Source organism: Microcaecilia unicolor, chromosome 5 (genome assembly GCF_901765095.1).
Source record: "Microcaecilia unicolor chromosome 5, aMicUni1.1, whole genome shotgun sequence".
In the NCBI taxonomy this organism is placed as follows: Eukaryota; Metazoa; Chordata; class Amphibia; order Gymnophiona; family Siphonopidae; genus Microcaecilia; species Microcaecilia unicolor.
The window spans coordinates 58972492-58995663 of record NC_044035.1 but is presented as its reverse complement, the minus strand read 5'-3'; the positions used below and the strand labels follow the sequence as shown (position 1 = coordinate 58995663).

The 23172-nt window shown below is 40.5% G+C and overlaps 2 protein-coding genes across 2 annotated transcripts in view; one reads left to right on the top strand and one right to left on the bottom strand.

Annotated features, from left to right (window-relative positions):
* The window catches only part of BCCIP (BRCA2 and CDKN1A interacting protein), a 33437-nt gene extending 24462 nt beyond the window's left edge, over positions 1 to 8975 (bottom strand). The window contains 2 exon segments of the mRNA XM_030202949.1: positions 968 to 1042; positions 8588 to 8975. Coding sequence (XP_030058809.1) covers positions 968 to 1042; positions 8588 to 8740 — 228 coding nt within the window. The 5' untranslated portion in view covers positions 8741 to 8975.
* Positions 8976 to 9231: 256 nt separating this feature from the next.
* The window catches only part of UROS (uroporphyrinogen III synthase), a 47026-nt gene continuing 33085 nt past the window's right edge, over positions 9232 to 23172 (top strand). The window contains 5 exon segments of the mRNA XM_030202948.1: positions 9232 to 9507; positions 15672 to 15766; positions 16248 to 16331; positions 21146 to 21242; positions 22166 to 22240. Of these exon segments, the coding sequence (XP_030058808.1) occupies positions 15701 to 15766; positions 16248 to 16331; positions 21146 to 21242; positions 22166 to 22240 (322 nt within the window). The 5' untranslated portion in view covers positions 9232 to 9507; positions 15672 to 15700.

The window sequence follows — 23172 nt, the reverse complement described above, 5'->3', positions numbered from 1 at the left end:
CCTATGTGGTTAGCGCGCACCCTAAGTGTAGGCGAACTAAAAACACTAACGCACCTTAGTAAACAGGGCCCTTTAGCTGTTACAGAGACCAGATGCAAGTCTGCTGTTGTGTTTGGGAAATTTTTGTTCTTTTTTTTTTTAATGGGAGGGAGCAGTTAGGTTACTGCTATATGGGAAGAGCTGCTCTTATAGTTTCCCTGAGCAGAGTTGAAAGAGGCATGAAGGGACTGTAAAAGGACTTGTGCTGGGGCAGCAATTTGTTATTTGTCTTTTTTTGAATGTTTGTGAGCTGCTAGAGCTGAGACTGTCTCAGAAGCTACTGGACTGATGATAAACGGTTGGAAGACTATATTACGGTTTGAAACAGTTACAGGACTGTACTACCGTTTAAACAGTTTTATATTAAGGTTCTAAAGTAAAAAAAAAAAAAAGGTCAGCCAGTAACAGAATTAAGCCAGCTAGCAGATGTAAGAGTCGAAGATGCTGTGCTGTACTTATTCCAGTTTCCTTACAGGGAAGGAGCCTGGGGATTTAAAAAAAAAAAAAAAGCTGTTTTTGATTTTTATTGATATTTTGAGAAATACAAGTTTAAATGATCGACTTGTGAAAGGTTCCTGGCTTTGTGGATACTGTTTTGAGGTTGCCAGACCTTATTTGGAAACTGCAAGAACAGATGATGGGTAAAAGGAGAATGATCCTGCCCTGGTATCCAGGCATGCGGAGACCTTTACACAGCTAAGAGGCAGCCGGTCTCGAAAATATATACAAACCCAAATATTGTGTAATATACATTAAGCATTATAACAATAAAAATGCATTTATCATTAAAAGCCATTTGCAGCTTTTAATGGAGATAATTCTTCAAACATTTTGAAGTTGGCCTGTACAGCGCTACTTAGGAACAAAATTAATTCTATTACCCAGAACATGATCAGAAAAACTTGCCAAAATTTTATTTTGACTTTACCTGTTGCAATAATTTCTTTATTCCATTATGATCACCATCTGAGATTGTATGTGCTTCAAATTCAATATTCACTTCCTGTGAAGAAAAAAACCCCCAAAACAGCCCATTAGACAATATTAGGCACACTGATGGAAGTCCTACAAAAAGGTCCAAACCACAAACAGGAAGAAGCCTCTATGAAAAACAGACAGGAACCACAAAGTAGTAGAGAATGACACGATGACGATCATCAGGAAGATGTACCTTGTAAATTCTTTAATAGAAGCACCAGAAAATGAAGATTTGACACGTGCTATGTTTCAGCGGACGCAGCCACCTGCCTCAGGGGTCACAATAAAACTCTACGCTGGATATGATGTCTGGTACAGCAATGCAAATCAATGTATCAACACCGTCAACAGGCTGTACAGCATATTGAGATTATGAGCTTGAGAGCACCAGACATCATATCCAGTGACTATGGAGTTTTATTGTGTCCCCTGAGGAAAGGCAGATGCATCCGCCAAGACACAGCCTGTGTCAAGTCTTCATTTTTTTGGTGCTTCTATTAAAAAGAACTTTTAGGATACATCTCCCTGGTGGGTATAACTGTGTCATCCTCTACTTCTTCGTGGTTCCCATCCTATAAAAAGGACCATTTACCATTTCTTATTCTTGAAACTTTTGTCTTCCCTCTTTGGTCCTCTCTAAGGTAGATGAGCATACCAGCTCCCATATTTAAACCAACACCCAGTCTCCAAGTCCCCAATGACTTTCACCCACTCTCTCAACCCTGTTTTTACCATGACCCTCTTCTAAGCATAAATTCTATCACAGTACTAGTTTCCATCACCTACTGGTAGGCTGTTCTAGGCATCGGCCACCCTCAGTAAAAAGCATTTCTTTATATTTCTTCATAGCTTTCTTCTCTTCAACTTCATATCATGACTCCCCAGCCTTTGTAGTTGTCTTGATGAGAAACTGTACTTTCCTTTAGTTTATTGGAGCCTGCTAAATATTTGGTTCAACTGACGCTATGATGCTCAGATCCAATCCAGATTAAGAATATAAAACACCATGCTGGGTCAGAACAAAGCACCATCACGCCCTACACCCTGCCTTCAATACTGACCAATCCAAGTTACTAGGAAGTACCCAGCAAGATTTCAGAGTAAATCAATTATTTGTAGCCAACTCCCACGGATGAGTGGTAGGCTTCCCAAGTCTACTTTACGTAATTGTTTATGGACACTTCTAGTAATTTATCCAAACCCTTTTTAAAGCCAGCTATGCTAGATGCTTTCACCAAATTCTCCAATTTTATTTTTAAATCATCCTGAAACAGCAGTGCCTCCTAATTCTATTATGATCTGAAGGAGAAAAATTAACTATTCCTTGTTAACCTGTTCTACTGCACTCATGATTTCCTAAACCTCAATCATATACTGCTTTTTTGTGGTACAACCAAAGTGGTTTACATTTATCATACGCAGGTACTTTCTCTGTTCCTACTGAGCTCATAATCTAAGGGCTCCTTTTACTAAACTGTGGTAGTGATTCAAATCCTATGGGCTTCACTGCATTTGCCACGTGGGAATCACTACCGCTACTAAGCAAAAGGAGATCTAAGTTTGTTTGGGTTTTTTTGGTACCCGGGCAAGGAGGGTTAAGCAACTTGCCCATAGTCACAAGGAGCTGCAGTGGGAATTGAAACCAGTTCCCAGGTCGTCACAGCCCATTGCACCAACCATTAGATTACTCAAACCTCTCAAGCTACGGAGCATAATGCATGATCTATCTGGATATAGCTCATGCCTTTTCAGTAGAAATTTCTTTCTAAAGAAGCCATATCATGTCCTTTATCATTTTTGTTGACCTTCTCTATACCTTTTCTAATTCTATATAAAACTTTATTGATAGAGCAACCAGAACTACACACAAAACTCAAGATGCAGTCATTAATCTAAAAAGCTAAAAGCAGAACCAAAAGATATATAAATAAAATCATAGAGCTCAACTAAAACCCAATATGACCACGTTCCGCCTGTAGCCTACATCAGGGACCAAAACCTGAATACAAAACAAAGGAGAAAATTACCAGAACATAAGAATACATAACAAATAATCCAAACTAACTTCAAACATAAAAAACAATTAGCAAACAACTGTAATAATAGACATAAACATAACATATGTAAAATTGGGGGATAAGACTTTTTCAGATATGTAAGTGACAGGAGGAAGTGCCATAACAGAATTATGAGGCTCAAAGCTGAGGGGAAGGAATATGTGGAAGCTGATAAGGATAAAGCTGAACTGCTTAACAACTATTTCTGTTCTGTATTCACAGATGAAAGGCCAGGGGTAGAACCATAGAAAAATGCAAATGGGGATGGATGCATGGTAGACCACGACCTGTTCTCAGAGGACTGTGTTCGTGAGGAGCTAGATAGAACTAAAGTAGACAAAGCAATGGGCCTGATGGGATATGTGCGAGGGTGCTCAAGGAACTTGGAGATGTTCTAGCAGCTCAGCTGACTTCTTCAATGCTTCCTTAAGAGTCCAAAGCGCAGGACTGGAGAAGGGCGGATGTGGTCCCTTTGCACAAGAGTGGAAGTAAAGAGGTTGGAAATTACAGAACTGTCAGTCAGACCTCGGTGGTGAATAAACTAATGGAAACGCTTCTAAAGCAGACGATTGTGAGGTTTCTCAAATTGAATGGAATGCAGGACCCAAAGCAGCATGGCCTCACTAGAGACAGGTCATGTCAGACGAATCTGATTGGTTTCTTTGACTGGGTGACCAAACATGGAAGGGGCGCTAGATGTGGTGTACTTAGATTTCAGTGAAGCCTTTTGATATGGTTCCGCACAGGTGACTCAAATAAACTGAGTACCCTCAGTATGGGACCTAGAGTAACTGACTTGATTAAAAATTGGTTGAACAGAAGAAGACAGAGGGTGGTGGTAAATGGAGCTTGCTCTGGAGATATGGATGTTATCAGTGGAGTGCAGCAGGGATTGGTCCTGGGACCGGCTCTTTTTAACATCTTTGTGAGCGATATTGCGGCACGGCTGTCTGGTAAGGTTTGTCTCTTTGCGAATTATACCAAACACTGCAACAGGGTGAACACCCTGGAGGGTGTGGATGACATGAAGAAGGACCTAGCAAAGCTTGAGGAATGGTCCAATATTTGGCAACTAAGATTTAATGCTAAAAAATGAAAGGTTATGCATTTAGGTCACAAGAATGAGGAACGGTACAATATAGGAGGTGAAGTGCTTCTGTGTACAAAGGAAGAGTGGGCTTGGGGGTGATTGTGTCTGATGACCTTTAAAGCTTCCAAAAAGGTAGAAAAAGCAACGGTCATTGCCAGAAGGATGTTTGGGTGCATAAGGAGAGGGATGACCAGCCTGGAGAGACTGCACCTACAGAAAGATATAAAGAGGATGGAGTCTGTCCAGAGGGGGGGTTACAAAACTGGTAAGCGGTCTTGGACATAAAACATATAGAGCCAGGCTTATGAACCTCAACATGTATATGCTGGAAGCGAGGAGGGCGAGAGGAGCTATGATAGAGACGTTTAAAATTTTCAAGGGCATTAATATACATGAAGTGAGCCTTTTTCAAATGAAGGAAATCTCTGAAATGAGGGGGCATACAATGAAGTTAAGAGGAAAACCGGCTTAGGAGGAATTTAAGAAAGTATTTGTTCACAGAAAGGGTGGTGGAAGCATGGAATGGCCTCCCAGTGGAGGTTGTAGAGATGAGGACTGTGTCAGAATTTAAGAAAGCGTGGGACAAACACGTGGGATCCCTTAGGAAAAGGACGAGTTAGTGGTTACGGAGAATGGGCAGATTGGCCTTTATCTGCCATCATGTTTCTACGTGTTTGAATGTCATTATCAAACCTGCATCCCAGATACATCCTTCTTCATGGTTCAGAGGAGCCAATACTGAGGTGGAAGAGACTGGGCCTGTTTCCCAGGCACATCTCTCACTCCCAGACTAAGTAAAACTTTATAGCTAAAATCCCAAACGAACACCATTTGCCCCTTGGGGAAAAGATCAAATATTCCCCAAACTTGTATCAATACCCAAAGAATTAAATTTTGACGTTGAAAGTGGATTGTTTCATCCATGTCCAGAGCATGAGACACTGATTCTGCCTATTTTAAGAGCATAGGATTTGAATGTTTTTGTTTTTGTAACTATCTTGCAGAAACAGAAGGAAACAGTAAAGAGAAATTTGAGGTACCCAGTCTAAGATCTAAGCAGTAAAGAAGAAAAGACAGACACAACACTGCTTTAGGTCTAAGAACAATGAACTATTTTTCTTGTGATTTAAGTGATTTTACCGATTATTAATTTTTTCTTTTACTTATTTTGAATTGTAAATATATTATTAGCGGGGAGGATCAATAAAGACGCTTTACTTAAATATACCACTAGTGCCTACTTGTCTCTTTAGGACTTGTTTCATTTTAGCTCAGGTCCTCTACTTGTTGCACTGTTTTTGCTGTTTTTCTCCCTAAAATTTATACCAGTACTCATTTTGCTTCTGTTATTTAAGAATGTATATTCTGCCTTTTTCATGCACATAAAATTACAAAGCAGAATTTTCTGACTGCATATACAAATTTTCCTTGAGTTAGTCACCCTCACCATCTATCTGAACTCTTATTCTACCTTACCTGTCTATATGTTCTACCTCTGCTTACCTGCCTGCAGTCTTAATATGGTTTGGTATATATCATGTTTATGAACATACTTGAAAACTGAAAGTGGAGAAAACCAGGGGACAGGATAGGATACATCCCAGAATACTGAGGGAACAGAGAAATCCTGGCTGGACTTCCTAAGGATTTATTTAATAGATCCTTGGAAATGGGAGGGCTTCCTCAGGATTGGATATGAGTGAACATGGTCCCTCACCACAAAAGCAGAAACAGCGAAGAAGTGGGAAACTACAGGCCAGTAAGCCTCACTTTGGTGGCTGAAAAACTAAAAGAGATGCTGCTGAAGGAAAAGATAGTGAACTTCCTAGAATCCAACAAGTTGCAAGATACGAAGCAACATGGTCCTGTCAAACAAATCTGATTATTTATCTGACTGGGTGACCAGAGAATTGAATAAAGGACATGTGGAGGCATATTTTCAAAGCATTTAGACTTACAAAGTATCATAGTAACCTAAGTACTTTGAAAATGAGCCCCAAAATCTACTTGGATTTCAGCAAAAGTGTTTGAAATGGTTCCTCAGAGGATGCTCCTGAATAAGCTGAGTGGGATGAAGTTAGGACTCAAAGTGGTGAACTGGATTGGAAATGGTTGACTGACAAAGGGTAGTAGTGAATGGAATTTGTTTAGAGGAAAGAAAGGTGAGTAGTGAAGTGCTTCAAGGATCAGTACTGGGATTGATTCTGTTTATACATTTGTGCGTGACATGGCCAACGGGATAAAAGGAAAGGTTGATCTTTTTGCTGGTGACACAAACATTTCCAACAGAGGGGAAACCATAGAGGCAGTAGAAAACATGAGAAAAAAGATCTACAACATAAGATTAGTCTAAGATCTGGCAGTTAAAATTTAATGTGACAAGCAGAGTGATGCACTTAAGGGTGTAGAAATCCAAAGGAGATGTACAAGATACAGGGTGAGTGATGAGCACAATTCAACAGAGAACTTGGGATAATAGTGTTTGAGGATCTGAAGGAGGCAAAACAATGTGACAAGGCAGTGGCCGTAGCCACTAAGCTGCATAGCGAGAGGTATAAACAGCAGAAGAAAGATGTTAATGTCTCTGTACAAGTCATTGTTGAGTCGTCACCAAGTATAGTGTTCAGTTCGGAGGCTGTACCTAGTTAAGGACAAAAAAAGACGAAGTGGATCAGAGAAAAGCAGCAAAAGTGATATGGGGTTTGTGCCAAAAGACATAGAAGTTTTGATGACTTAAATATGTATACACTAGAGGAAAGGAGGGATACAGGAAATGATACAGATGTTTTGAATACTTGAAAGATATTAAAATACAAATAAATCCTTTTCCAGAGATGGGGAAGCAGTGGAACTAGAGAACATAAATTGAGGTTACACAGGGTGGTCAACCAAGAGTAATGTCAGGAAGTCTTACAAGGCTGCCGCTTAAAGTCTCAGCAGCCACTTTAAACAAGCTGCGGCAGAGAGAGGATCAGCGGCAGTGGACAGGAAAGAGTGGGGATCTTTTCTGCCCCGAAGCAAGCTACTAGATCACTAGGTTGATGAGATACTTGCAGCGAGGACACCCAGAGCTAGAGGGAAAGTGGATCTGTGTTTCCCCTTCCTCGCGCAGCCATCATCACCGTACAATCAAAACAAACCTATGAGCTGCTGCATCCATGTTGTTGATCTTTATTGTTGGTAGCATTTTTATGTAATCTCACTTATATTTCCAAACATGCCAGCTTGTGCAGCATATGGATGTACACAGAGGAAGTATAATAATGGATAACTTTTCATAGGTAGAGTAGTAATTTGTTATAACTTGTAATCAGTGTGTCATTTGAAGTGGCTGGTTATAGGGACACCCTAGCATTGTTATATTCGTGCAGATACTTTTTTTCTCCTGGTAATGGGCCACTAAAACAGACATCATGTTATGAGAATCAGGTTAGAGTTTCTATCTATTTATTTACTTATTTATATCCCACATTAAACATGAATTAGATTGGCATTGGGAACATTTAAAATCTTTTTTTTTCCTGTGCCTACATCAAACGAAAAAGATGACGTGGGAATTCGCTCCTTTTTTTTTTGTTTGTTTGTTTTTTTACTTATTTGGCAGCTCTTGAATTTATTTGAAAGCTTCCCATACGTAAATATAAATATCATGAAATAAAAACTGAGTATCACTAAAACAGTTTCAAAAATTATTGCTGCTAAAAACACTAATAAAGGCTGTGTTTTTTCTACACTGTTCTGTAGAATACAGTAATACATGGCCAAATTTCAGTGAGGATATCCTATTTACTGATGGGTTCATCTTAACTGTTGTAGTCTGCCTTGAGAAGCCTGGTGTTATAAAAACTGTAAGTAAAATTAAACTCTTTTTATAGGGGCACATGGAATCACATCTTCACCTCATCTCTTTTGTGGATTACTCTGTTTTGTGCATGCTTCGGGGACAAGTGGTTTTCATAAGCCAAAATAATAGATCATGCAGATCTCTTGGGGTGGGGGGGAGCAAGATGAGTGCGCTGCAGCAGGGGCTGGGATGGAGATTACCTGCCGTGGGGACAGGTTTGATTTCTCTCCCCGTGCAACTCTCTACTCCTGAATCCTTCCTTGTCCCTAACGGTAATAACGAGCCTCTCTACCTACCTTTGTTTCTCCTCCCCCCCCCCCCCCCCCCCCCCTTTAAGTGGGCTGAAGCCAGTAGGCGGAGCTTGTCACCCTATCAATTTCATTGTTTTGGGTGTACCAAAATGGCGAAGGCAGTATTGTGGGAAAATTAAAACCTTCTTCAGTGGAATGGTCTCCGTTTGGACACTTTCCTTCCCATGATTCCATTCACGTAAGCCTGGGGAGACTAAGACTTTGTCTTTTCTATGCACATACGAACGACCTGCTACCGGGCGCAGGCCGACACTCATCACCTTATTACCTCATTGATTTCTTTCTCCGACTCCTCGCTCTCTTCTTCGTCTTCGTCGTCGTCGTCGTCGTCACCCTCTTCCTCCTCCGGGTGACGATTCGCGTGCGGCTCTGGTCCCATCGCACACCTTTTCGCGGGGGACGCCATACCTCTTATTTCCATACACGACTTCCGTACTGGTGGTGGGGACCAGGGGAAGTCGGCCTGCGGCCGTGCCCTCCGGACTGTACCATTCTCATCTCATAGGCAGTACTGGACTTACGGACATCCTTCTGCGGCGCTCAATTCTAATAATCCCGCAAAGACAGAGTGCTGTCAAGAATGGATGTGTTTCATCGGTTAGAATTTTGTACTTAAGCGCGAGATGTTAGCGGCATGGCTTTATCGTAACCCCTTGTTCTTGGTGAGCTTGGTAGATTCCGGAAACGCGTCACTTAGACAGCTCCGCCCCCTCACCCGCTTGAGAGGAGAGTCTCCTCTCAAGCGGGTGAGGGGGCGGAGCTGTCTAAGTGAGGAGACTCTCATCTTGAAGTTGAGACCAGATGGGATAACACATAGCGTGCTTTGCCTATTCGGGTAGGCGGAGCTTGTCGCCATATTGAGTGACCTAAATCATTCGCAGATATATTATATAGCAAACTTGTGAGGTTTATATTGTTTTATTAAACCTCCATGCTGGAGGCCTATCCGAGGGCTTGTGGAGTGAATCGCCGGGAGGAGGGGGGAGGTCACTGGCCTATACACTCTGTCGTTATTCGGTAGGACAAAGAGAAGAGAAGTTGGGTGCAGTGGTCGCCTGGATCTAGCAGAACTCGTGGAGTTTGAAACCTATAAACAGGAAACCAACCTGTTTTTCTTGGTTCGAGTGGCCACTTAGATTAGAGTGAAAGCTATTTGGTGTTGAATGCCTCCTTAAACATTTTAGAAAGGTAGGCTAAAAATTCTCTTTTCCCCGCTCCCCCACTAAGCTCGTATGGTTGCTCACATTGCTGTGGGTAAAATGATTGAAACCAGATCCAATTCTGGGTTCCAGAGCAAAATTATATAGCATGGAGGAAGAGTACTCTTTCCACACCCTAAGCCTCGGTTGAAGTTGACTGGAGATGAAGGTGACAAAAACCACAGCACAAAGAAGAAATAAAGTTTCACGTTACAAAAGAAGGAGCTAACCGTTTTGCACTTGCTCAGATTTGGCATTAGATTACAGGCGTTGTTTTCACACTTTAAGTCTGCTCACTTCTCTGCATTTGCGCAGAATGCCTCATCATTGAGTATAATATGCTGGTGTCTAATGCAAGCCTTTGTTTATTTCTATTTATTTACAGCCTTTTTGAAGAAATTGCCCCATGTAAGCTGCATTGAGCCTGCCATGAGTGGGAAAGCGCAGGGTACAAATGTAGCAAAAAAAAATTCACTGAAGGCAGTAGTGTACAGCAAGAATAAGTCACATATAGGGTATAGAAAGCGTAGTGGTTCCCAAACCTGGTCCTGGAGGCACCCCAGCCAGTCAGATTTTCAGGATATCCACAATAAACTTTCTTGACAGAGATTTGCATGCTGTGGAGGTAGTGTATGCAAATCTCATGAATATTCATTGTGGATATCCTGAAAACCTGACTGGTTGGGGTTCCTCCAGGTTTGGGAACCACTGGTATAGACAACTGCATCAGTAAAAATATGCAAATAACTATACAAAGTATGGCATAGTATGCTACATTACAGTGTCTGCACAATAAAACACTGTAATAGCATAGGGTTTAAGCAAAGATGGAACATCTAGACCAATAAAATTGAGTATTAGGAGTTAGGAAATAATAGGGGTAATTTAAAGAAAGTTGCACATGAAGTCAGAAAGGTGCTGGAATATTAGCTAGGGTAGTAGGGGTACATAAGCAAGTCCTGCTAAGGTAAAAAGAATAGCCATACTGGGTCAGACCAATGGTCTATGTGGCCCGGTATCCTGTTTCCAACAATGGTCAATCTAGGTCACAAGTACCTGGCAGAAACCCAAATAGTAACATTCTGTGCTACCAATCCCAGGCAAGCAGTGGCTTCCCCCATGTCTATCTCAATAACAGACTAGCATGGACTTTTCCTCCAGGAATTTGTCCAAACCTTTTTAAACCCAGATAGGCACATACAGAGTATGTGCAGCCAGTGTTAGGCCTTATCTGTGACTAGCTAGTTAACTTTTTCTATTAAAGGTCTAGGTGAAAAGCCAAGCTTCACCTGCTTCCTGAAATAGAAATAGTTTTCACTTAAAACAAGACTTTCAGGGGTGAACATTCCAGATTGTGGGGACTACTCTGGGGAAGACTTGCTGAGTATCACATCATGTGACAGATATCCTTTGGAGAGGGCGTGGTTAGGGATAGTCCTTGGGAGGACCTTGGAGATGTGTAGAAGGAGATCCTGTTCTTCAAGTACTCTGACCCATTTCATTTATGGGCCTTGAAGATCAGGCATGAAGTTTTACATTTAACCCTGTATTGTACGGGTAGCCAGTGAAGGGTTTTGCAAAAATGGTGTGATGTCATGTTGCTTACAACCTTCTATCAGTCTTGCTGCAGCATTCTGAATCAGTTGGACCTGTTGGAAACTGTTTGTAATCAGAGCATTATAGACTGTATTGCAGTAATCCCAGTCTTCATATTATCATGCGCAGAGTAAGCTTCTGTGCAACCCCCCCCCCCCCCCCCCTGTTTGTTTTGTTTTTGCTTCTGTGCACCCATAAAGCTTTGGTACAGCTGCACTTACCCTTACTGTGTTGACCCCAAGGACTGAAAAGGAGTAAAAGGTTAGCTGATTCTCTTGCAGTAGCATTAGTAAGGATGCCATGTCTGTTTCTTTCCTTTGCTGGGAGCATAGGCACTCACAGCTTTTTTCCTAGCTTCTATGAAGTGTGGGTAAAAAAAAAAAAAAAAAAAACCTGGCTGAGTAGAGGTGTACTGAACAAAGAGTAAAGTGCTGGACTGTTGATCAGTGGGTATCCTTTCTCATTGGATTGCATTTGCATACACGTGCATATGTTGGAATGCCATTCTTTGCATTAATATTGATATTTTATGCATACGATAGCCCTCCATCATGTATGCACTTGTAGTCTGAGTGTCAATTCAGTTTTTTGTGCGCAAGGTATAGTTGCCATTAGTCCAGACCCATGAGTGCATGTGTCCGGTATTGCCCGGCCTATGTACAAGCTATTTGCTTACAGGATTGAAGAGTAAAATCTTTGCTTCTTTCTTGCATTAGGAAATTGTGCGCTGAGCTTTAGTGCATGGTTGTGTCTCAAGGTAACTTCATTGAACCCTCAGTCTGTCCTGGCAGCAAGAGAACTTACGCATATTGTCTACTGCCTCTGCAGGGCCAATTTTGCAGATTAGCGCTGCAAAATCACATGGCTTCTATCATGAGACTTGTCCCCATCCACAGGAGTTGATGTGCTTAAGTACCTGTACCTATGAAAAAGGTGCCCCTATAGCCCATGAGTCAGCAGGGGTTCTCAGAGCTACTTAGGCATGTCATCTGGGGGAGAGGGTTGAAGGGGAATAAAGGGGGGAAAAAAACAAAGTCAACCCATTATTCTATTAAAAACAAGATTCACAGTATAAATAGTAATTTTTTAGGTTGTTTTGGTTTATGTACCCACACAAACTGTCATGCACATAATTCTGATATTTATTTTCTAAAATTTTCTCACAATCGATTAGTTACAAAAAGCCAAGTCTATAAAGCCATCGTATCAGCTGATAAACCTTCAGTCTGACAATCCTGAGGACAATGGCTCGACACATCATGGCTTCTCTTAAACAGCTGTGGGATATTAGCAACTAATTCATCTTTGGAAATCTTCAAATCTTATAGATGGGTGTATCTCCTTGTCTAAATGTCAAAAGGACAAGTAATCACATTTCCTCCCTTCCTGACTGATATTTAATTCTTCTTGTTAAACTAATATTATCACTGTTGAGGTTACATTGGCTTCATGAGTAAATTCATCCTGTGATATAAAAGCCTCTTCTTGGCTGCTACCACCCCACAACACTTGAAGGCTGTGAGCTTGTACAGATCCTTTGAGTATATGCGAGCACATCCCACCAGATGCAAACTTTCTGTTCGAGAGGAGGGGATGGGATATAGCAGGCCTTTGAGCAAATGTGCCTGCTTAAAGCCCATGCTCATGCCGTTGTTTTGCCACAAAGTCTATTAGGGCCGGACCTGCATAGAAACTAATAGTTTATCGTCAGACTTATCCATGAAGGAGTGAAATATGAAAGGAGTCCTTAAACCATTTTTGGCAGGGGAGAGGGGAATTATCAAGCTGCCTGTGTTGGAATAGAGTTTGTAGGGTATTTACACTTTTTAAACTAATTTGCTTTAAACTTTGCCTTGGTACTGAGTGCCCATGGACATTTGCACCTGCTTTTTCTCACAGTATCTTTGTTTTTCTTTGTCACATGACAAATCAAGCATGTAGATCTGAAAATTAACTCTATTTGTGTTATTTTCTATGTGGCTGAGAATGTGATTTGTTCCACAATGTGCAAACTTTCTGCTGCATTAAGGGAGGACAATTTTCATACAGATGAAACATGTTTTACCATATAAATCACTTTGAAAATTGTCTCGGAAAGGTCCCAGAAATGCTGTTTGGTATACTCGCATCTTATCTTGTTATTGGTATATCTTCAAATACCATGTAGCAGTATTGATGTAATGAACCAAATCGACAGATTAAAGAGTAGTAAATCACATGGACCAAATGGTATACACACTAGGATACTGGAAGAACTCAGATGTGAAATTGCAGACCTGCTGTTAGTGATCTGTAGCCTGTCGTTAAAATTGTCTGTAGTACCTGAAGATTGGAGGGTGGCCAATGTAATGCCTATTTTTAAAAAGGCATCCAGGGGTGATCTGGGAAATTACACACCAGTAAGCCTGATGTCAGTGCCGAGCAAAATATTGGAAACTATTATAAAGAATAACATTGAACACATAGACAATTAATGGGACAGAGTCAACATGGATTCAGTCAAGGGAAGTCTTGCCTCACCAGTTCGCTTCATTTCTTTGAATGTGTGAATAAACATGTATAAAGGCAAACCAGTCAATGTAGTGTACCTAGATTTTCAGAAAGCATTTCACAGAATCTCTCATGAGAGACTCCTGAGAAAATTAGAGAGTCATGGGAAAGGAGGCAATGTTCTGTTGTGGATTAGGAATTGGTTGATGGATAGAAAACAGAGGGTTGGGTTAAATGGCCAATTAGTGCAGAAGGGTGAATAGTGGAGTGCCCCAAGGAACTGGTGCTATTTATTGTATTATTAATGATCTGGAAATGGGAACGAGTGAGATGATTACATTTGCAGGTGACACAAAACTATTCAGAGTTGTTAGAACATATGTGAATTCTGAAAAATTGCAGGAAGACCTTAGTAAGCTGGAAGATTAGGCATCCAAATGGCAGATGAAATTTAATGTGGACAAATGTGAAGTGATGCACATTGGGAAGAATAATCCAAATTATAGTTACTTGACGCTAAGATCCACCTTAGGAGTAGGCCCCCAAGAAAAAGATGTAGGTGTTATCATAGACGATACGCTGGTAAATAGAGTAATAACCAGGTAATAATTGTTTGAGATATGGTTGTTCTTTGTGAGGGGGGTTTTTTGAAGTAAGGTTTAGGAGGCTAAGACTCTTCAGCTTGGAAAAGAGACGGCTGAGGGGGGATATGCTAGAGGTCTACAAAATTCTTGGTGATGTAGAATGGGTAAACGTAAATTGATTTTTTACTCTTTAAAAAAGTACAAAGACCAGGGGACATTCAAGGAAGTTACATGGTATTACTTTTAAAACAGATAGGAGGAAATATTTTTTCACTCAACAAATAGATAAGCTCTGGAACTCGTTGCCAGAGGATGTGGTATCAACAGTTAGTATATCTGGGTTTAAAAAAGGTTTGGACAAGTTCCTGGAGGAAAGACTGCTATTGAGGTAGACATGAGGAAAGCCACTGCTTGTCCCTGGGATCAGTGGCATGGCTACTATTTGGGATTCTGTCAGGCACTTTTGACTTGGATTGGCCACTGCTGGAAGCAGGATACTGGGCTAGATGGACCATTGGTCTGACCAAGTACGGGTATTCTTATGTACATTGTGTAAGAGCTGTGGAAATGAGAGCCTTTCTTTTCAGTAACAGGTTGGCACCCTGTGGTTTCTCTTCATATTTCCACAACTGCACATACTGTAGTCTTTTCCTGCACCTTTCCCAGCTTCATGTGTAATTTTTCCTTAAGTTAGTCACCCTTATTTTCTAACTCCTGTTATTCATATCTGTCTATATGTTCCACCTCCACTTACTCCTGTGCTGTCTATTAAGATATTTTAGTGTGTATTTTGTTGACATTGTCAGTAGCATTCTATGCCATAATGTGTACTGTTGTTTGAATATTTTTACTGCTGTAATTGTCTTGCTTATGCTCAGCTTATTCTTAATGTACACTACCTTGGGTGAATTTCTTCAAAAAGGCAGTAAATAAATCTTAATAAATAAAGTTATGTTTCTTTGTGCATGAACAGAAGAAATGCAGAATTCATAATACAGTGGGACCAATACAAGAAAGCTGTCTCCCTAAGAAGTGTACAACATTTTCACTGTGACTTTTCAAATAGTACCAATGGAAATGTGTTTCCCAGCAATTTTGCTTCCCCTGTTGTCTAGTGTCTCAGTTTCTCACTTTTGTTACTTGTTTTAGGTTTAAACCAAAGTAATTTTCATTTGGTTAAAAAGTGTGGGGGAGGGGTTGGAAGTTGGAAATTGTAGTTATAAGATGAGCAGTTTGTGTTTCTTGTAAAGCTTCTCCACGTTTCATTCTGTTAGAGTAATCTAGCATCTACATGTAGTTCTGTTAGCCTTATCAGGGTGGCCATCCCTTTGCCATATGTGGAGGTTAATTGTCTAGTCACTGTGCGGAGTAGCTCTGGCTGCATACGCTTTCTAAATCTCCTCTTTCTGGGGTGTGGCAACCTTTGAATGGAGACACTGCTACCAGAACAGCACAACTGAAGTATCCTTTCTCATTGTTGCAGTAGACTAGTTTGTTGGTTTATATGACCAGATGATGAAGGTGCTCCTGTTGAAAGACCCCAAAGATGGTGAAGCAGAATCAGACCCTTATGTCAAGGTGAGTAAAACAACATATTCACAATGTCTAGAAATACTTGGTACCTCAGCACTTAGCAAAAAGAATCTTTTGCAAACCATCATATTAGCAACGTTTAAATTTGTTTCTACTTACGTAGCATTCTTCACTGTTAAATTTTGATGGTTATTTATGTTATAGAATGAAATTCCTGAGTGCAAGAATCAGTCTTCATAGAATTCAGAAGACATTGTCAGAGTTATAATGCTGAGCATTACTTGTCCATTGTCATGAACATAATATGCATTGTCTCAGGTTCCAGTTTCATGTACGGTAAATCTAAAATTATGGCCACATTTATCACATATTGACTATGAGCAAATGTTACTAGATTTGTATTTTGTAGCAGTGGTCTGGGTGATTACCTCAGTAGAGAGAACACTGTAACAGTTCCTTTGTTCCAAAATTATTCTGTGTGTATTTTTGTGTTTGTTTAGTAATTAATGCATGGTTTTCCCCATAGGAACTGGGTTTGCATGGACTGGAAGCAACCTTAATCCCTGTTTTGTCCTTCGAATTTGTGTCTCTTCCTAGTTTTTTTGAAAAGGTAATAACTTCACATTTTGGTGTCCTGCCAATGAAATAAATCTCTTCTGGTTAATTCAAGTTTAATATCTACACAATTCTGAATAGTATTTGGGTTGCTGATTTACCACCTAGAATAGCTTCTGGTTTTCAGATTCACATGTAGTCAAAACATTAAAATGAATAGGAGCTGTCTTCCATGATTCTTTATTCATATATTGTAACAACATAGAATAATGTGTTAAACATCCTAGGAGATAGATGTCTGATCTGTGATCTTATCACAGAGCTCTTATGAATGCCCTGGCTGCAACCTGGAGGACCAGAGGTATTTCACTGCATCTTTCTTAACTTGAAAGAACAACACAAATTGCAGTATCGGCTAGAGTCAAAAAGCTCGTAATGTAATACAAAATATACAGATACTCTAGGAGACAAAACTTCAAAGAAGGTGCATTAAAGTGAAGAAAAACCCTCAGAAACCTGGGGCAAACTGTCACAGGTTTAGAGCGAAGTTACTAATAACAAGAGTAACACATGCCCAGATTCTATCACTGGGTATAAAAAAACTCCACAAAATTGGACAGCTAAATAATTTTTTTTTGAAAATTTTTTTAAACATTAAGCTGCCTTATGTATTAGCATAATTATCTTTCTTTAACAAAAATATGATTCTTAATTGCTGAACTGTTAAATTTACAGCCTCAAAAAACAGGAACACAGCGCTAAAGCATCATGTTTTAGCGCTCTGTTCCTGATGAAGCCTTGATGTCGGGGTGAAACGGAGGTGGCCCCCGTCGAACATAAAGATAAGAGTGCTTTATTCACTTTATCAAGTTAAGTGTTCTCACTTTTTTTTGTTGCTGTAAATTTAACAGTTCAGCAATTAAGAATCATATTTTTGTTAAAGCAAGATAATTATGCTAATACATAAGGCAGCTTAATGTTCAAAAAAAATTATTTAGCTGTCCAATTTTGTGGAGTTTTTTATACCCAGTGATAGAATCTGGGAGTGTGTTACTCTTGTTATTAGTAACCTCGCTCTAAACCTGCGACAGTTTGCCCCAGGTTTCTGAGGGTTTTTCTCCACTTTAATGCACCTTCTTTGAAGTTTTGTCTCCTAGAGTCTCTGTATATTTTGTATTTCACTGCATACTCTTTGTATGTGGTTGAGTAATTTGCTGGGGACTGTCATAGACGAATGGTTCCCAAACATGTTCCTGGAGACTCCCAGCCAGTCGTTGGGGTTTTCAGGGTAACCACAATGAATATTTATGAGACCCAGTTGTATAGAATGGAAGAAGAAGATTTAATCCTCTTGCTTGATTCTGATCATGACATCATGAAATCTATGATGGAATCGAGCAGCATGGCATTAAGCAGGTAATCCTATAAATGGTTACCTCTGTTTAGGCGCCCAGATGCCTCGAGGTGAGAGCCTATAGGAATAAAAGGAACTGTTTTGGAATGGTTCTCATCCTTCTTACAAGATAGATATTTTTGCGTGGTGCGAGAGCAAGAAATATCTGATTCTATGGAGCTGACATTGAGTGTTCCGCAAGGATCTGCTTTATCTGCGAAACTTTTTAACATCTTTTTATGACCCCTGTGTTTGTTGTTGAGTATTTTAGGATTAAACTATAGGATATACGCTGATGACATTCAGGTTTTTTCCCCCCTGTGATTCAACAGTTCCCGTAGCTATGGATAGTTTATGTTTTTATTTATATGGGATTAATATTTGGCTGAAAGCCAATAGCTTAAAATTAAACATGACTAAAACATAGGTTTTATTCTTGAGTAGTCGTAAGATGACAGGAATACCAAAGAGTTTTGAAATTGATGGTCAGAAAGTACAGATTAGTAATACAATCAAAATATTGGGAGTGGCTGTGGATTCTCATCTAACAATGAGAGACCATGTGAAGAAGATGGTAAAGAGCATATTTTATCAATTGAAAATAGGCATTTAAAAGATTTGTTCTCTGTAGATAATTTCAGCACCACTTTTTAATTATTGTAATAGTTTGTTGATTACAGTTAGCCCAAAATGCCACAGTGAGGGTGTTATATGGATTGGCTAAACATGATCAAATATCAAGCGCATTAGCAATGCTGTATTGGTTGCTGGTGGAATTTAGAGTGAGATATAAGATTCATTTATTGGTTTTAAAAGTTTTAATGGAGTTAATTCCCCCAGTCATTTCCACAGCTTTTCGTTTACACAAACCAACAAGATCGTTAAGGTCAGCGTCTTTGAAGATTCTAGATGTAACATCATATAAAGTGATTCGATTAGAAGAATATAGATAGGACCTTTTTTTGGAATGATCATCCTGCATCTTTAAGATTACTTGATAAACTCGATCACTTTAAAAAGGCATGGAAGACTCGCTTGTGTCAGTATGCTTTTAATATATTGATGACTTGATGTGTTAAATTAGTGATGAGATAAACAGTGTAGATTTGTTGAGTATGAAGTTTTAATATTTATTGAAGTGTGTCTGTTTTTATTTGTTCTGATATTGATATTATGTATGGATATTGTAAACTACTTAGAACTGTGGATTGTGCGGTCTGTAAATTTTTATAAATAAATATCAGCATCTGGGTGCCCAGATGCTGTTATAAAATACTGTCGTAACTTGGTATTGGGGCACCTAACATATAAGCACCTGCAGTTATACCAGGTGTAGACCTGATGTAATTGCAGGCACCCAAAAGTGACAAGGGCATGTGTAACTCACAGTATTCTGTAAGATACGTGCGTAAGTGGCAGCCCTATCAACACTGTGTCCCTGCTAAGCCACTTAGACATGCCCTTACAGAATAGTGCTTGGGGAATACTGATACTTACACGCATTTGCACATAGGGTGGGATATGAATATTTTAAATAAATAAATTTGCATACATCAGTGTCAATATTCTGTACATTTTACATGCCTCGTGTCTAGAACAGAATACCCCTCTGCTCCCAACCCACACACACACACATTCATATATTGCAAGTTTTCAATCTCAGCCAAATGACCAACGAAGGACCATTGTCAGCACATACCTCAGAGCCAGCACTTGGGTTGAGAAGCATACAGATGAGCTGTAACCTGGTAGGTCATTCAAATATACCTCCCCTCATTGTGGATATGCTGAAACCCCAGCCAGCAGAAATGATCTGAAGACAGATCTGAGAACCACTGCCTTAGGTGTCCAGATCAGCAGTGACTATCTTAATAATGTTCTTACATAATAGGCTGCACCATTCCAGGACTTGTTAATGCAAGAATGGGAAAGCAGATCTGATTTTGAGGATGTCAGCAAAGTAAACGTTCATGTGAAAGATCTGCACACCTTCAGGACGATATTCAGCCTCGGCACTTGGCATTTTTTCGTGAACACTGGCCACTGCAGCTATGAAAAATCTAGATAACTGGCACCGGTATCCAGGTTCAGCTTGACTGGCGCAGCTATCTACAAAGTGATGGCATTCAGCTTACTATCATGATAACTAACCTTATAAAAGTAGGACAGCCTTTTTGCTGTCCTAACTTTTGTCCAGATAGTTATCTGAATAGCTGATTGAATGTCACTACTAACCGGATAACTTCCGGCTCCAAATAGATCCTGCTCTATTAACCCACTATCCTATTGGGCCCTCTGTTCCCCATATTCAGGTTAATTTTTCATCATTTTTGGTGGTATGAGAAACAGTCTTGTTGTGGTTCTTAGCTGTTCAGTTTTGACTGACTACGTTATAGTAAATTTAGAGTATTACAGAAATTCATAAACTATCTGTGCTCTATCTGAACTGTTCAATTCATCTAAACAAAAGAAATGACTGTCCATTAGCTGATCATGCTTGTATCTTGAGATTACCCACCGTCTACTGAATTTTGGTTTCAGTTTCAGCAGGTGAAACAACCGAAATCCAAGTTTGGGTTTTGGCCCTCCCGCCCTGGAAATCACTTTCCGCCCCACACCTCTCCCCCCCCCCTCCCCCCCCCCCCCCCCCCCCATGAGACTCTCTGTTTGGTGCTTACCTTTCCAACATTCGTCACCCAAAGGCACTCCCTGGGCCTACCTTTAAACCTCCTGGTGGTCTAATGGGTCTACAGGGCAAAAGCGATCCCCAGTCGCTCTTGCCTCTGCCGGTAACACTGCCAAAATTACCGCTGGGACCTCCTGCGGGAGCCTTGCAAGACTGCTGCGGGACGTCCCGTCAACTATGTGGGGATTGGAAGCAGCATTAGCAGGAGCAAGGCTGCTGCGGAACGTCCAGGTAGCTATTTTGGGTATAGAACTGGCAGGATCAAGAGCAACTGAGGATCACGCTTGCTCTAAATACCCACTAGACCACCAGGAGGGTTAATCGTAGGGCCAGGGAAGGCCTTCAGGTGGTGGAAGGGAAAGAGGGGGCACTGAGGGCAGGGGCTGGGGCCGCAGAGAGTGATCGCAGGAAGGAGGGGATTCAGTTATGGTTTCAGTAAGCCTCTGTACTGGAGGGATGGCAAAACTGTAGTCCTCAGGTGCTACAAACAGGACTTGTTTTCATGATTCCCACAACGTATCTTCATGAGTTATATTTGATCCAAGAGCAGGGTTAATTTCCATAATTTGTCTAGCCCATAAACTAGACCTATTTGTGTTAAACTCAGTTACCAACATTTGTCATAAGTACTTTGAGCTTACTCCTAAATCGTGCTAGAAGGTGTCCCTTCATGTCTGTTAGTTAGCCCTTCAGATCTAAAGTATAGGGTAGTGTTCTGCACATGAGCGGTCATTGCAATAAATTGTTGTATTACACAGAGAGTATTCACAACTTGTTTTTTGATCAACAGTTGTCTAGTCCTGATATTTATGGAGGACTAATTTTTACAAGCCCTAGAGCAGTAGAAGCTGTGAAGTTATGTTTGGACACTCACAAGTGTAAAGAAGGTATGACCTTTTAATGTTTCTGAACTTTTTTTTTTTTTACAACAACATGATTCAAGATGACACCAAGCAATTCTAAATGCCAAGTATTTAGCACCCGCTAATGAAATTACCACATGCTAAGCTTTAGTAAAAGGACGTCTTAAAATTTGACTTCAAATTTAAGAGATCAGTTCACTGAGATATGCAATTGGTAAAATTTAGGATTAAGAGGATAGGATGTGATGGTAGCACTGATCACATAGCTGCCATTTTATTTTACAGTAAATATATGAATAAATTCAGCCTTTCTATCTGTAGGGGATAGGAAGGAAAGTAGCATATTGAGGGGCCCTTTTTTTTCATTGTTTATTTTCCTTTTACTGAAAAATAATACGATAATACAAAATTGTCAGTGAACAGTACAACCATAAACCAGCCCTATTGAGCAGGATTCGTCACTGGAGCAAGATGGGGAAGGATGTGCTGTGGGGATGGAGACTCAGTACAGGGGGGTGCCGTGGGTGTGGGGGATGGAGGTCACTAAAGCAAACTGTGTGGTGGGAGGAAGGATAGATTGGGGAAAATATGTGAGAATAAGTATATGTGAGAGGGGGAGATGGAATAGTGTCTTATATGTCTGGAATCTGGGGAGAAGGAGAAGTAAGGGTTATATGCATTGGGGGGCGGGAGGACTCTGGAGATACACAGGACTGGGAGTTAGAAGGAGAGAGAACTCCAGATGGCAGGGAAAGCTGAGGGGTGGATAGAGAGAACTGCAGTTGCAACAAGAAAGAGAGGGTGAGATGTCCGGCTTTATGATGGGGGAATTCTACACAAAAATATTTCACAAATAAAATGTTCAGAATCTTGAATTTTATTTTTTGCAAAACTCCCCCAGAAGTAACTTAATTGTGTAAAGCTTACATGTAACTTTTTTTTTTCAGCTTGGACAAATTCCCTGAGAGAAAAATGGAATTCTAAATCGGTGTATGTGGTAGGAAAAGCCACCGCTTCTTTAGGTAAGCATTCAACAGAAGTCTCCAACCCAAAGCCCCTCAACCACCAGTTGTGATGGTTCATTTGGCTCTAAGTAAACCCCACTCCTCCTCGACCTCCCTTCCGCTATATTCCTGTTCCTTTTGTTTCTCCTCCTTGCTTTGGTTACAGATAGTACAGGGCTTCATGATAAACACCACCTTATGAACAAGAAGAAGCAGCAGCTGTACAGCATCACACCAGTCCACCAAGTGGTAAACCCCACCTGCACACGCCATGAAAGGTCACTTCAGAATTGACCTGTTTTATTTCCAGTTCAACCTTGCCTACTGAATGAACAACTGTTATGCAGCAGCATAGCATCTCAGTTGTGTATAAAGGTTTGCAGTGACACCTTAGTGATTTAAGAGTGGAACTCAGGTTTCATATGATTTTTGGATTGTGGTGCAGGGCCTGGTGCTGACGAAAATTGATTATTGTAGTGCACTTTACTTAGAAATGATGTCAACATGGTCTCGAGCTCTGCAGATTATCCAAAAAGCTGTGGCATGATTGATTACAGGAGTACTTAAATCTGCTCATATCACACTGGTTACTGGTTGTATACAGGGTGTATTTTAAACCTTTGTTATTGATTCATCATAGAGTTTATGAAAAAAGTGGCAGCATATTTTTTAGGGCTTTGAAGATCTACCATCCATCTCGAACATTGAGATCTGAGACTGCAAAACAATTCCCCCCCCCCCCCCCCCCCAAGCCATGCGGCAGTGCCAACACATCCCATTCACTTTGAATGGGCTGTGTCGGCATTACTGCACCAGCAGCCACTAGCACAGCTTTGTAGGGGGTAAATTGTATCATCAGTATTGGACTGTCATTACACTGAGATGCAAGCTTACGCCATTTTTATTGCAGTGTCAATAATGTGGAATAAGCTCCCTGGTATTTTGAGGCT